Here is a 13,918-nt window from a genome sequence, read left to right as displayed (position 1 = left end):
TTTTGCCTGGAAAATCCCATGGACGGAGGAGCCTGGTAGGCTGCAGTCCATGGGGTCGATAGAGTCGGACACGACTGAGCGACTTCACTTTCACTTTTCACTTTCATGCACTGGAGAAGGAAATGGCAACCCACTCCAGTGTTCTTCCCTGGAGAATCCCAGGGACGAGGAAGCCTGGTGGGCTGCCGTCTATGGGGTCGCACAGAGTCAGACACGACTGAAGCAACTTAGCAGCAGTAGCAGCAGAAGTGATTCAGTCATGTTCAATTCTTTGCGACCCATGGATTGTAGCCCACCAGGGTCCTCTGTCCATGGGATTCTCTAGGTAAGAATACTGGAGTGGATAGCCATTCCCTTCTCCATGAGCTCTTCCTACCCCAGAGATTGAACCTAGGTCTCCTGCATTGCAGGCAGATCCTTTAACATCTGAGCCACCAGGGAAGCTTGTTAATATCAGTACCAGTATTCATAATATTAGCACTGACTCTATCTTTATGAACTCTTATCTTCCTAGTGCTGGTACCAGAATGTTTTTCTTACTTCACTTAGCGATTTGGAAATGTCTATTTCGATCTGTGTGTGACACAGTGTGTGACAAAGGCCTTCAAAAGTCCCTATGATTACACTACTTGTGTGAATACTATCTAAGGGGAAAATAGAAATAGTAAAAATGATCAAAGATGTAATGATGAGAATCTGTCACCAGGGCATACTTCAGTGTACAAAATCATTAGAAGCAACTGAAATTCTAAAGAAAAACTGCAAACAACTCGGATAGGCAATACTGGTAAATGCTTAAATACATAACATTCTATTCATGAAGTAGCAAACTATGCAGCCGCCAATTAGGAAAGTGTGAATTCAGAAAACCGTGTTACAAAAATCTTGGTAGTGTCACTTCACTTTAGCGAAGAGCACTTAATACTATCTTATCTACTAGTACCAGCAGGATGAACATCAGCCCACACCAGCACTGATGCTGCAAATGCCTTTCGTGTGATAATACATGGAATTGTCAAAAAAAAAACCCTGTGAGGAACAGCCATCAGCCCTGCTTCCTAGGTGAGGACCCCGGAGTTTAGAGCCTTTCATGTGAATTGCCTAACACGTGCAGCTGAGACACACTTCAGCTATTCAGAAAAAAGTGCGGCATTTAGAGAGAGTACCAATGATAAGCTTACAGTGAAAAAAAGCCCAGTCTCCACGCTTTCCAAAAATGCCAGGACTGTCTATGGCACATGAAACTCTGGTTCCAGACAGAGCTGTGCTGTTGTGGGCACAAATGTGAGGTGGCCTCTGTCCAGAGTCCGCCAGGTGAAATCTGCTCTCTGACCAGAGGGATGTGACGTGAGCAGGAATCTCAATTTGTCTGGCACACACACACAAGTGCTTATTATCACCAAGAAAGGATCTGACTTTCACTGGAGGGTTGGGTTTCCTGCCTGGCAGGCATGAGCTCTCCAATTTGTTTCCACAGAAAACATTTGGAAAGTCAAATTTCATTCCTTAATGCTAGAAAGGAAAGGGTTTATCGGCTAATATGAATAGGCTTATATTTCCTCAGAACGGAGTAGTTCATACTTCACAAAGTGGCCATTGAACAGAGAGGGCCAACGCAGATGCAACACCCAGAAAGAACGATTTTTCTGAACTGGATCTCAGTGTGAGTGGAGACGTGTGCTCGGGGGTGCCTCTGGGTCTACCAGTGTACCCAGCGCCCAGAGGCCTGGCACGCAGCTGGGGCCTCACTCACGGGCCTCGCAGTGCCTGTCACGCCCAGTGGACGGGACCCACCTCCTGCGGGCAGCAACCCCATGCCCATGGCAGCACCTCCTGAGAACCAGACCAGATCTGGCTTCCTGCTCATTAAGATCCTGAGCAGTCTTAAGTCCGCCAAGTCTCAGTTTCCTCATCTGTAAAATGGGAGTGATGACTACTCCCTCCTGGATTACTTGGGAGGATTGAGCAAGAAAAAGGGAATATGCAAAGTACTTCCCAGAAGCACAGTGCATGTAAACCACGGCAGCCATAGCCATCGCCATGGACCTGGGCAGAATGTGAGGTGTCCAGTGAGAAGCACTGCTTTGGTTTTACTAATGGTAGTGTCTGTCCCCATCAGCCTTGTCACAGGTTGACAGTGCACTTGCTTTATCGGTGATGCCTCCCTGAAGCTTTCAGTGTGAATCATACATCGCTGCCACTGAGGACAGTGTCTTTCTCACGAGCTCACACCCTCAGCTGCAGCTAGGTTTCTAGGCACCAGGGACATGAGCCTTGGTCTCCAAGTCAGCTCCGAGGGGTCCGCCTCCTGCCCACCCAGCCTCAGAGCATCCCAACACCCACGGCAGCGAGGACACTTCCCTCCTACCTGGCCGAGACATTGGTGAAGTGCATGTAAGATGATATGACCACGCCGATGCGTCCCTTTCCACCCTGCAGGAGATGGAAGAGAGGTCATTAGAACAGGAAAGCACTGCTTCCTTCACAGGATGGCAAAGAGCCTGCTTTGACAGGGAAGCCAGCAGTACCCTCCTCTGGTCCCTGTTCTGAGGGACGGCAGCACCCAGCTCAGCAGAGAACACACGCGTGGGGTACTAACAGCAGGAGTAGGTGCCAACCAGGCCCTCTGAGGACGTGCCCGAGGCCAGGTCTGCACAGAGGTGGCCAGTCAGTTCCTCATTTCCCAGTGAGGCCAGGAAAAAACTGTTGGGTGGAAGCCATTAGTGCGACTTAATCACCCAGGTGAGAGAGACCCGAATGCCCCACTTATAAGCTGAGGACTTTGAGGGCTGCATACAGAGCCCAGAAAAGTCCAGAGGAGTAGGACAGCCAATCTCAGGGTGCTGCCACATCACAGCTTCACGGGCACCACCCAGCCCTGCACCGTCACAGGGGACACCCCGCTGAGGCAGCTTTATGGAAAATGCATCACTCAGTCCATAACCACAGACACACACTGCCCAGACAAGGCAGCCCAGCAGGACCTCAGACCAACATCACCAACAGAAGGTTCTGGAAGCACCACAGCTCTGCAATGAGCCACCTCAACCAGAACCATGGACTGCCACCTTCTGAAACACACTGTCATGACCCAGGACAGCGATCAGCAAACCACAGCCCACCGGCCACTTCTGCCCACCAGCTGTGTCCCTTGGAGTTAAGAGCTGTCTTAACATTTCCTCAAACAGTTGAAGAAAAATCAGAAGAACAGTATTTCAATGACACACGAAAATCATATCAAGTTCAAACGTCAAGTGTCCACAAATAAATGTGACTGGGACACAGCTACGCCTGTCAGTTTCGGCGCATCTGGGGCGATTTCCACATGGCAGTGGCAGTGAAGTAGTCTGTGGGGCCCCAAAGCCTGGAAAGCCCTGTTTGGGTTCCTTCAAGAAGAGTCAACAACCCGTGATCTAGAATCACATGGGCCACAATGGCTGCGTCACCAACATGCAGCTCCTCTGTCTATTCTTAAAAAGGAATGATAAAGGAAATTCAGGTCAAAATCCTGGCGTGTGACTATCCCCTGGGAGAGTTTTCCTCTCTGTCTCATGAGCATTGAGTACGTGCCTCAGAAACTCAGTGCAGACACACCATCAGTCCTGAACCCTGGCGCCTGCAGTTATAACCGCACACTTACAAGTATGTTGCTTATATAAATTCACCAGCAGGGAACAACACCTCCGCCAAGTCAGGCACATGGAGGACTTCACTGCCACCGTCTCTAACGCTGCTCATTATGGACAGGAAGTCTTTAAGCACCAGACACATTCTTTAGGACCTGAATAGCTTGTATCTGTTCTTAAGAGAAATCACTGATGACACGAGTCCCAGTGAGTATCCTCCACCAACAACTCAAGACTGAACCACATGGAGGGGGGTGAAACCATCCAGGAGAAATCACAGGCTATTTCTACTCAAAATTAGTGTGGGTAGGGTGAGGACAAGCACACACAGATACCACCGTTGGCATCCAGCGGGAAGACAGGGTCGCACAGTCTGGTCCTTGCCTGCCCTCCCCAGGCCAGGATGCCATTCCTGGCACTCGTGGGCAGGAAGAGCCCGTTCTGCAGGGCTGGCAGGTTTGGGGGAAGTCAGCAGTCTCAACCCCACCAGCAACCACGGTGAATTTCCCTTGAAGTCAACCTCTATAAATTCAAATTCAGAGGGCTTCTCTCTCATGGTGTGTTTCCTGAATCATCTCCAGAAGGGTTCACGGGCCACCAGAACAGGGCAAGAGATGAGCAAATGGTTTCCAAGAAGTTTCAACATGTTCCCAGTTAATCCCACTGCCAAGACTTGTCTCAAAAGGCAAGCATAGTTTAGGAAAAGGATGTTTCAGGGGACTCTATGTGGTAAGTTCATCACTTGTGGCCCAGATGTTGTAAAAAGTTTGATAATTCAGTTCATTAAAAAAGTGAACTGTTGAAATGGAATGATGGTGAAGGGGGCACACCGCAAGGTCTAGGAGCCAGAATCCTCGGGAGACACAGCTGGCAGCAGGTCTGGGTGCCCCGGGTGGGCAGTTCTCCCCAGTGCTGGGCACTGCAGTGCTCTGGGTGGTTTAGAGACCACTGCCTCATGGGCCTGTGAAGGGATCTTGGGCAAAAGCAGCCCATCAGCAGTATCCTCACATGTAAAAATCAATAGGCCATACCCAGTAAAAAAATACAGAGCTCATTTTAATTGATAAGAATTATTTAAAAAAAAAAAAAAGTCTCTTTGTTTTAAGCTTGCACCAAAATACAAATATGGAGAGAAGCACCTTAATATAACATAATCCTTGAATTAAAGTCCTGGTTAACTTAATTTAGTAAGAGAACTAATGGGGCTCCCTGGCTGTTTGTGGAAGAATGTAATCAAATCTGACTTGAGAGTAAGCAACAGAAGCAGAGAGCAGCAAACACCATGTGTGCACCCAGAGGCTTTTCCTCTCAGCTGAGTGACCATCGAATTCACCGAGTATGGGAGCTCTGAACATCATCAGCCGCTGTCTGCCCTCCTCATTCAATACCCTTGCAGGAAACTCACCTGGAAAGTCTGATAACTTTAAAAAAAGGTTCCTTTACACTAAAGTCCATAATGCAAAGGGCTTTTGTGCAGCTTTTGAGTATGAAAAGTCTGAAGGAAGAAACATTTCAAGGTGGAAATGTCCATATTTTTGAGATATCCTGATGGTGTAAAGTGTACAGAGCAGGGAGCAGACCCCTTCTTCTCGGACGGAGCGCCACCCCTCGCCCCCCCAACCCTCTCAGAGCATTCCTCCCACATGCTGCATGAGCTCAAGGTGTCTGGGAAAATGCATCAGATTTGAGGAACCCAGAGTAGTGCAGGAAGAGGCTATGAACAAGCCAAGGCAGTTGAGAAACCAGAGAAATAAGAGGAGAGGCAGTTCCAGGAGGTTGGAGAAGGGTGCCTAGCAGGTCAGGAAGCCAGGACAAGGCACGGACATCCCCGCAGCCACCCTGCAAGCATGGACATGTCACATCCACCCCACCAGGCTGGCTTGCTCGGAAAGGACCATATAACTCCTGTAGTAGCATCCTGCCCACAGTCTCATGCCAATCAACTGGCATCACTCAGGTGGCACAGAGTCCAATGTTGTATGCCTTAATAGTACCCTTTGCTTTTTAAACAGGAGGTTTTCCATAAAAAAAAAACAAACAAAAAACACATGAAAATGAAAGGATTACCTCCCAGGGGCCCCCACCTTAGCTTCACCATGTACAACTGTGCATTTAGGAACATCAGTCCTATGCACTCTGAAGCCAGACTCCAGGAGGCTGGATGATTATTTCCCTCCTCTTAGGGTACGTATGAAAACCTAACCACAAACCCCTAAAGAAGCAGGCAATCAGGGTGAAGAGGCAGTCCCCCTGGGCCCCCGAGCGGGTGCTCACCCTGCAGTGAATAACAACCACGTGTTGGGGGTCGCTGTTCAGCCAGGCCTCCTGCGCCTTGCAGATGGTGCACACCTTATCCAGGGGTGGCGCATGCAGCTCCGGCCAGCCCACGTCCAGAATCTACGAGGAAAGAGAGGAGGCTTTCTGCTGTCCATCTCCAAGAAGCCCTATGAAGTCATCTCAAGACCTTTTTTTTTTAATTTAGCAAAATATTTCATTTTATAATATAGAACAACATTCTGTGTTCCTTTTCTAAAACTTAGTGGGAACTGTGGCTCCTTTACTGGAAAGAAAAATATGAAGGATTATATTTTCCCCATGAGACATCTACTCCCCAGTCTTATCTGCTTTTGTGCAGCTGGAATGACAATTCTAGAAAGGGCTTTCAGGAGCCGCTAATGGTGCATGGCTCATGGGGAGAGGCCCAGGCCTGGCAAGATCTGAAACAGGAGTTCTTGGCATGAGCTGCTGCCCAAATTCCTCCCTTCAGACTCAAATCGCAGTTTGGGAAAATGCGGTGAGCCATTCCCCCACACAAGGGGCAGATAACTACGGGGAGGGAGATGCCTATCACACGTGACACTCCTCAAAAGAGAAGACTGTGCCCAGGAGGGAGGGAGGAGGCCTTCAAAGCTTGGTTACAATTCAGGAACAAAGAAAGTCTGTGCCCCAAAACACAAATTCTGAGCCACTTGACACACATTCCCACCTCTAAGCCTGTGGGCCATGCAGGACTGGTATTTTTGCTTTCCTTTCCTTTTTTAAGAAGGGAGGGGAGGCAGAGCTCTGTCTTATTATAAAAGCAATAGAAATTGTGTATTGATGGAAAAATTCAGAAAATTGCTGGAAGCAGGCAAAGGCACACACCCCTTCTGCCATGAAGAGTGATGAGCTATAACATTCTGATGAATCCCTTATTCTTTTTCTACGTAGCTGAAATACTATCATACATAAATTCTATTTAGCATAGGTGAAATACTATCATACATAAATTCTATACTCTGCCCTTGTTAACGAGCAATAAAACAGGCAATTTACCATACTATTTTCTTATCCTAATGGCTGCAAAATACTCCAACATATGAAATACAGTATGTGCATACATATATATCATATATACCACAACTTACACTTATACAGTCTTAAAATTTTTCCCCTAAATCTTTGTTATTAAAAAAAGAATAATGTATGGAAGGGGAGAGTGAGCTGTACAGACAGGGCAGGAAGGAGATCTTTGAGGTAAAAATGTCTGGATTTGATTGTGGTGGTGGTGACATAAATCTACATACAATGAGATGGCAGGGCAACACACACACACACACACACACCCCTGCTACATGTGAACCCAGTGGAGGTTGCACGCAGTCTGTGGGTTGTACCAACGTCAACTTCCTGCCATCAATATTTTACTACAAGTTGTGCAAGACAATACTACTGGGGACAGCTGGGTCGGGGTATGTGGGATCGCCCTGTATTATTTTTGCAGTTTCCTGTGACATTATAACTACTTCAAACTAAAAAAATGTAAGAAAAAAATAAGCCATGGATATGAACAGTTCCTAACAGCCCTCATTAAGTCATATTCCACAGAGACTTGCTACATAACCTTTTTGCACGAGCAGGATAAGCATCACAGACACTTAACAAAACTCAGAATATACAAAGGGCTAAGGTCCTACCTTTGGGTTAAGCTTTGTAAGGTCATATCTCTTTTCCGAGAGGTTTAACACCTACAAAGGGGAAATAAGAAGCTATTAGACTAGTCATTATCCTCAGACCAAAGGGAACAACTACATTCTCACAGGCTCTTTGCCTTCGATTCGGCAGATTATGAAAAAGACAGAAATGTATAGATATGTAATCGTCATGGAATGAAAAAACAGATGATAAGGACAGTCACCTCTTAGTGGTTCAGATGGTAAAGCATCTGCATGTAATACAGGAGACCCAGGTTGCATCCCTGGATCGGGAAGATTCCCTGGAAAAGGGAATGGCAATCCACTCCAGTATTCTTGCCTGGAGAATCCCATGGAGGAGCCTCATGGGCTACAGTCCATGGGGTCTTACAGAGTCAGACATGACTGATCAACTAACACTTTTGAGGAGAGCATACACATCCTTTGGAACTGGCCTTGGTTCCTGGAGGGAGCAAGGTACGGGGTGGAGGGCCCTGGGCCTGCAGGGGGCCTGGTCTCAGGAAGCCCCAGCCAGCCCAGAGCCCCAGGCCACGCTCTCAGAGAAGCAGAGCTGTTTGTGGAACCTGATCACACCTCAAGCAAAGGAAAAACTAAGGACAGCATTGGGGGAGGAGGGGCTCCACACACCTCTCTCTTCAGAGATGGACGCTATAGAGACCTGAGAGGAAAGGTGCTCCAGGGATGAGGTCCACGGCTCCTCTACCCCAGAACAAGCTACACCCTGGACCATGGGCTCCATTAAAACCTGCCTCAGAGAGCCAACGTCTGTGACCTGACCATGCAGCTGTGTGTACGTGTTGGGGAGCGGGGGGTGATCGGCCTCCACATGCCCTTGTCAGAGCACACAGTTCAGATGTGCAGTGGGGAAGAAGTGCGTCCAGCCCAGGGCTCTCAACTCAGGCTCCATGGAAGACAAACATACCCTTCCTCCCAATTTTCAAAAAGGTCCTTATCCTCGAATGAGGTGAGGACCCACAGCCTCACCATTTTGCAAGGTGGACTCAGGCTCTGACAAGGCACCACCACTGTGAGGGGAAGTGCCCCAGCCCCCAGCCCCCTGACCCCAGGCCTCAGGTCCCAGGCCTTCACCCTCAGTGAGCAGCAAGCAGGGGGAGAAGGGAGGAGGCATCCCACCCTGAGTGTCAGGAGGAAGAGACCATTCCTGCAGCTGTGATCAAGGACGGGGTGGGACGATCTCATGGGCTGGACCCCACCTTCCCTGCCTGTCACCAGGCCATGCTGAGGACAGTGGGAAAGCCACAGGCTGGGCAGGGGCTGCTGGAAGCCACTGGGCAGTCACCTCCCTCTCTCTGCCTCCAGGGCCACACGCCCAGCCGTTTAGACATCTGAGGAGACCGATAAGGATGACAATAACTGCCTTGTCAGTTTAGGGTAAAGATTAGCTGCCTTATGGAGATAAAGAGGCCTTCTAGCAGCAGGTCTGGAGAAGGGCGAGGAGCTGTCATCTAACTCAAGTAGTAGAAGATGGAGCCACAGAGCCACCTGCCGGACTGGGGCCTCAGGAACAAGAAAGGGTAGGTGGAGAAAGAGGACGTTCAGGAAGACTGGTCCTCCTCATCCTCCTCAAATGGCCGGTTAGCTCAGTTGATTAGAGTGTGGTGCTAATAACGCCAGGGTCACGGGTTCGATCCCTGTGCAGGCCAGAAACTTACAGTGGACTTCCCTGGTAGCTCAGCTGGTAAAGAATCCGCCTGCAATGCGGGAGACCCCGGTTTGATTCTTGGGTTGGGAAGAGCCCCTGGAAGAGGGCATGGCAACCCATTCCAGTATTCTTGCCTAGAGAATGCCCATGGGCAGAAGAACCTGGTGGCTACAGTCCATGGGGTCACAAAGAGTCAGACATGACTGAGTGACTAAGCACCGCACAGCACCTTCCTCAGATGTGTGCTCTGTTCAACAGCCTCATGTGTGTTTGAAAGGAACTGGGGTGGAAGATAGTTCTGGATGCCCACCCTCCAGTCCTGGATTCACTTCAGAGGCAGGGGTGCTAACCCCAGCAGCAGGGAAGGAAGCTGACACCCCCCGGGGTGCACATGGGCCACGAGCTGGGGGGGCTGCACGTTCACGAGGAGCCCAGACGCCCCACTGCACAGCGGGCTATGTGGCAGGACAGCCTCCCTGTGGCGGGCCCCCTCCGCGCACCACTGCCCGTCAAGCCAACTGCAGAGGAACCAGCCTGTACTCCCACCCGCAGGCTCCTCAGTCCCCACACATGGGGACCCTCGCTCATCAAGTTTCAGCAAACTCAGCGCCCCCCAGTCCCCCACCCCCGCCGCACCCCCTGGCCATCCTCATGCTCAACGCACCCCCAACCTCACGGTCCCCACCCTCAGTGCCCCTCGCCTCCCTCACGCTCAGTGTCCCCGCTCACCAAGTAGTTGTCCCCATGCTTGGAGCGTAGCATGCGCGTCACCTCCTGCAGGTTGTGCAGGTAAGACTCCTCGGAGCAGCCCGCGGGGAAGGACACGGCGATGATGCGCTCGGTGATGTAGGTGAGATCCAGCTCGCGGCCGTCCTCCATGGCGGGGCTCAGCCCTGCAGGCCTGGGAGACACACGGGCAGCTGTCAGGAAAGGGGCCAAGCACCAGGAGGGACGTTCGCTCACTGTTCACACCCGGACCTGATGACAGGCTTCTGGGAATTTACTGATTCTCATCACAGGAGGGCACAAAGCTAAAACTTCCTTAACGGTTATGACTGGGGCACAACTAGCTACAACCAGGGAGCACACTGAGGCTCCTGGTAGGGGCAGGCCTGATGGAAAGCCAGCAGAGAGAGCACCTCCTTGGGTGGGCATGAGTTCAGAGAGCCTGGATCTTGGAAGGAGGGGCATTCCTTACTCTGAGTATCAAGTCAGGTGTAGGCAGCAGGGAAGAAGCCCATTAGACAGATGAATGGCAGAGCAAGAGGCCAAGGCTGGGAGACATCAACAAGTGCCTAGGCACATCTGCAGGTCCCATCCTGGGGGACATGTGGAGGCCCACTGCCCAGGGAGGAGGCTGGCCTGTCCTGCAGAGAGGAGGAGCTGGGAGGGAATTGCAGCAGCTGGGAGGCAAGGGCTGGTGTCTATCAGAAGAGCTGTGTGCTGGCTCTGCTGAGACTGCCCCTAGGTTAACCTAGAGGGCAGGCATCAGGTAGCAGGAGGATGGGGTCTGGAAGAGGATAAAAACACCAAGCAATGAAGCCAGCAGAGGGGAGGACTTAGTTAGGGCCATTGGGTGGGGAGAGCCTGCAGCCTGGTGAGCCCAGGATAATGCTTCCAGCACGCAGCATCCAGGCTCTGCTTCCTCATCACTAGGACTGTGCAATGGGGACCACAGGCCCCAGAGCCCCTCCCAGGAAGAGCCTTCTAGGGCTGTGGGTGCTGTCAGGAATAGAAGGTGAAAAATCCAGGTGAGAGGTGATGGGGTCAACCCCAAAGACTGGTGAATCCACGGAGCGGTGCAGGACAGTCATGGGAGGGTGGTTTTAACCTATCAAATCCCCCACCACCAGCTTTAGGGGCTCGTAGCTGTTGTTTGTGTACCACTCCTATTACATGAGTCTCTCTCCTAATTCTGAAAAAAATTAAAAAGTATACTAAATAGTTTAAACACACTTCTGAGTATTCATCATCCAATTTCAAAATGGACACACAGCCAAGCTTTTTCCATCCATACTCTCTGTTACCCCCCTTCCTCACTGTGATTGCCCTGAAAAAACCCAAGACATTATATGTCATTTCTGTAAGTATTTTTGCATTTATTTCTAAAAGACAAAGATACATTTAGAACTATCTACAATGCAATTATGATGCCCAAAAGAAATATCAAATATCCAGATCATAAATCTATTTTTTAAAATTGGTTTATTCAAATACAAACAATCACCAAGATACTTTTCTCTACCTTATGCACCAGACATGAATGTAAAAGAGTCCTGTTTACTTTAAAAAATCAAATCACATCTTTTGACTCTGGAACTTCCCTGGTGGCTCAGACAGTAAAGAATCTCCTGCAATGCAGGAGACTCGGGTTTACTCCCTGGGTCGGGAAGATCCCCTAAAGAAGGGCACAGCAACCCACTCCAGTATTCTTGCTGAAGAATTTCATGGACAAAGGAGCCTGATAGGCTACAGTCCATGGAGTCGCAAAGAGTCAAACACCACTGAGCAACAGTGACCTATTAAAAAATAATGGGCTTAAAAAAAAAAGAAAAAAAATGGGCTTTTCATGTGCTGAAGTCAATTCTAGAACTCTCCCCAATGCTACACTTCACAATCAAATCACAGCAACGCAATTACTGATTGGACATTTCCACAACCAGGATTTCTAATGCTGGGACATTACATTCCAGAAAGAGACACACATATGATATTTACCAGCTTTGAGCATTTCTATTTAAAATTGAAAAAGACATTAAGATTACTACAGAATAAAATAACACTGTGTCCAGGCTTCCTCTGCGAGAGCTGACCCAAGGCCAGAGGCACTGAAGTGGCTTCAGTGACGGACACTCACCTGAACGGTTTGTCACAGCACAGAGAAGCAGGTGTTGATGATGCCCCCGGAGCCTGCAAATGACAAGACAAAGGTCATTCTCAGATCTCTGTGCTGCCAGCCCACACACTGCAAACCCCACTGGGAAGGAAGGATGGCAGTTGTTTCACATGATCATAAACGTCATCAGACCCTTCACTATTGGCTCATCGTATCACCTGGGAGGGTCGCCAGCTTATCAGGACATCTCAGCCCTAAGACCTCAGATCCCAAGTGACACAATTCCACTAATCAACAGCAGGGCAGGTTCCCATGACCCCTGGTCAGGGCAAGGTAAGCGGTCCACGGTCATGGCCTATCTGTCCCAGGATACAGGAAGCCCTCAATCAACGTTGGCCACTATTACATCATTATTGTTATATCTGCTCAAAAGAACCAGTTACTGATTTTCAGAGAATTCTCCATTTTTACCACTCTATTTTTGAAAAGCTTATCTGACAGGGAAAAAAACTTCAGGTTATAATTACTTTACAGTCTACACAACCCTTATGTATGTGTGTGAGTGTGTGTGTTAAACTCCAAGGCGTGTGAGCAAACTAAAGTCGCTTCAGCCACGTCCACCTCTTTGTGATCCTATGGACTGCAGCCCACTAGGCTCCTCTATATCCACTATTTCAGCAGATGAATCCAGTAACTTTGTGAGAGAAATTACTTCCCATTTCAGAAGTGGGGAAACCAAGGCACAGAGAGGTGTAAGCTTTCGTGGAAAACGGCAGAAGGGGAGGAGAATCCAGATGTCCCTGTCTCAGCTCCCCCGAATGCCTTCCTCTCAGGAGGCTCCTTTCTCTCCTGCCTTCTGTGAGCTCCTCCCTGCCTGCTGCGTCTCATGGATACAGCTCTGTGGACCAGCCCAGGACATGCTCTGAGTAGGTGACACAGGGGTGACCATGCAGCAGGCTAGAGCTGGCCAAGGTGGATAAAGCCTCGGCACCCCCTTCTGCTCCTGCCCACCCTGGCCCTGGGGAACCCTTCTCAGACAGGATCTGACATCCCCCCTTGCCTGGTGTCCCACCTGGGCAGCTGGCTCACAGTGGCTCCCCCAGTGTGAAGTGAAGGGATGAAGAGTGAATACCAAGTTTATTTCAGGGATCAGTGAGAGAGATGACCTCCTAAAATTACACAACGTGTGGTCAAGCCAACTCCAAACCGCAGAGGTTGTGACATGGGCCCCAGACAAAAGCAGGACCTGGAAGGCACTCTCCTCCATGCTCAGATGTGACAGTGGGCTCTGGGTGTCCACACGCAGTGGCTGATCTTCCCTAGCCAGGACACATGCCTCTAGGTCGTCTCCTCCTCTCGCAGAGGTGTCTGGGGACCAACTGAGATGGTCCCCGTGGGTGCCAGGTACCAGAACTTGCCCTCCACTGTTCCAGTGTCCCCAGCCTCCAAGACCACCTCCCAGTGGGCGGCAGGCCTCACACCCCATGTCTGTACTGTTCTGGGCTCCACATCGGTCCTGCCCATCTTCCCAACACCCCAGAATTCTGATGGCTCAGGCCATATGGACTCCAAACAATGAGATTTGGGGGGAGAGGTCCATTAGAAAGCAAAGATTAAAATCTAAAAATATATATTTTTAAAGTATTTCTAAAATGTAAATGAAATGTAAACGAATTCATCATTTTAGAAAACCGCTTGTCCATAAATATAAAAAGCCCTTAAAAGGTCTGAAACACGTGACAGCAATGTGAGGAATGACTCAGGAAATTACTGGGAAAGTCCGTAAGTCTCTATGGACCAGGGTGCTCGCTGCATTATG

General features: G+C 49.6%; 1 protein-coding gene and 1 non-coding gene across 11 annotated transcripts in view; one reads left to right on the top strand and one right to left on the bottom strand.

The window, feature by feature from the left end:
• Positions 1-13,918, bottom strand: part of TNS3 (tensin 3) — a 222,564-nt gene that overhangs the window by 108,965 nt on the left and 99,681 nt on the right. For all 10 annotated transcript variants that reach the window (XM_005205612.5, XM_024991105.2, XM_059885917.1 and 7 more), the window contains 5 exons: positions 12,121-12,173; positions 9,993-10,164; positions 7,583-7,633; positions 5,901-6,023; positions 2,369-2,433 (listed from right to left, as the gene is read on the bottom strand). In XM_005205612.5, the coding sequence (XP_005205669.2) occupies positions 2,369-2,433; positions 5,901-6,023; positions 7,583-7,633; positions 9,993-10,142 (389 nt within the window). In that variant the 5' untranslated portion in view covers positions 10,143-10,164; positions 12,121-12,173. The remainder of the gene's footprint in view (positions 1-2,368; positions 2,434-5,900; positions 6,024-7,582; positions 7,634-9,992; positions 10,165-12,120; positions 12,174-13,918) is intronic.
• On the top strand, positions 9,191-9,264 carry TRNAI-AAU (transfer RNA isoleucine (anticodon AAU)). The gene has a single exon. It is a non-coding gene; the product is annotated as a tRNA-Ile (tRNA).

This window comes from Bos taurus, chromosome 4 (assembly GCF_002263795.3).
Source record: "Bos taurus isolate L1 Dominette 01449 registration number 42190680 breed Hereford chromosome 4, ARS-UCD2.0, whole genome shotgun sequence".
Classification (NCBI taxonomy): Eukaryota; Metazoa; Chordata; class Mammalia; order Artiodactyla; family Bovidae; genus Bos; species Bos taurus.
This window is presented reverse-complemented; position numbering and strand designations above follow the sequence as displayed.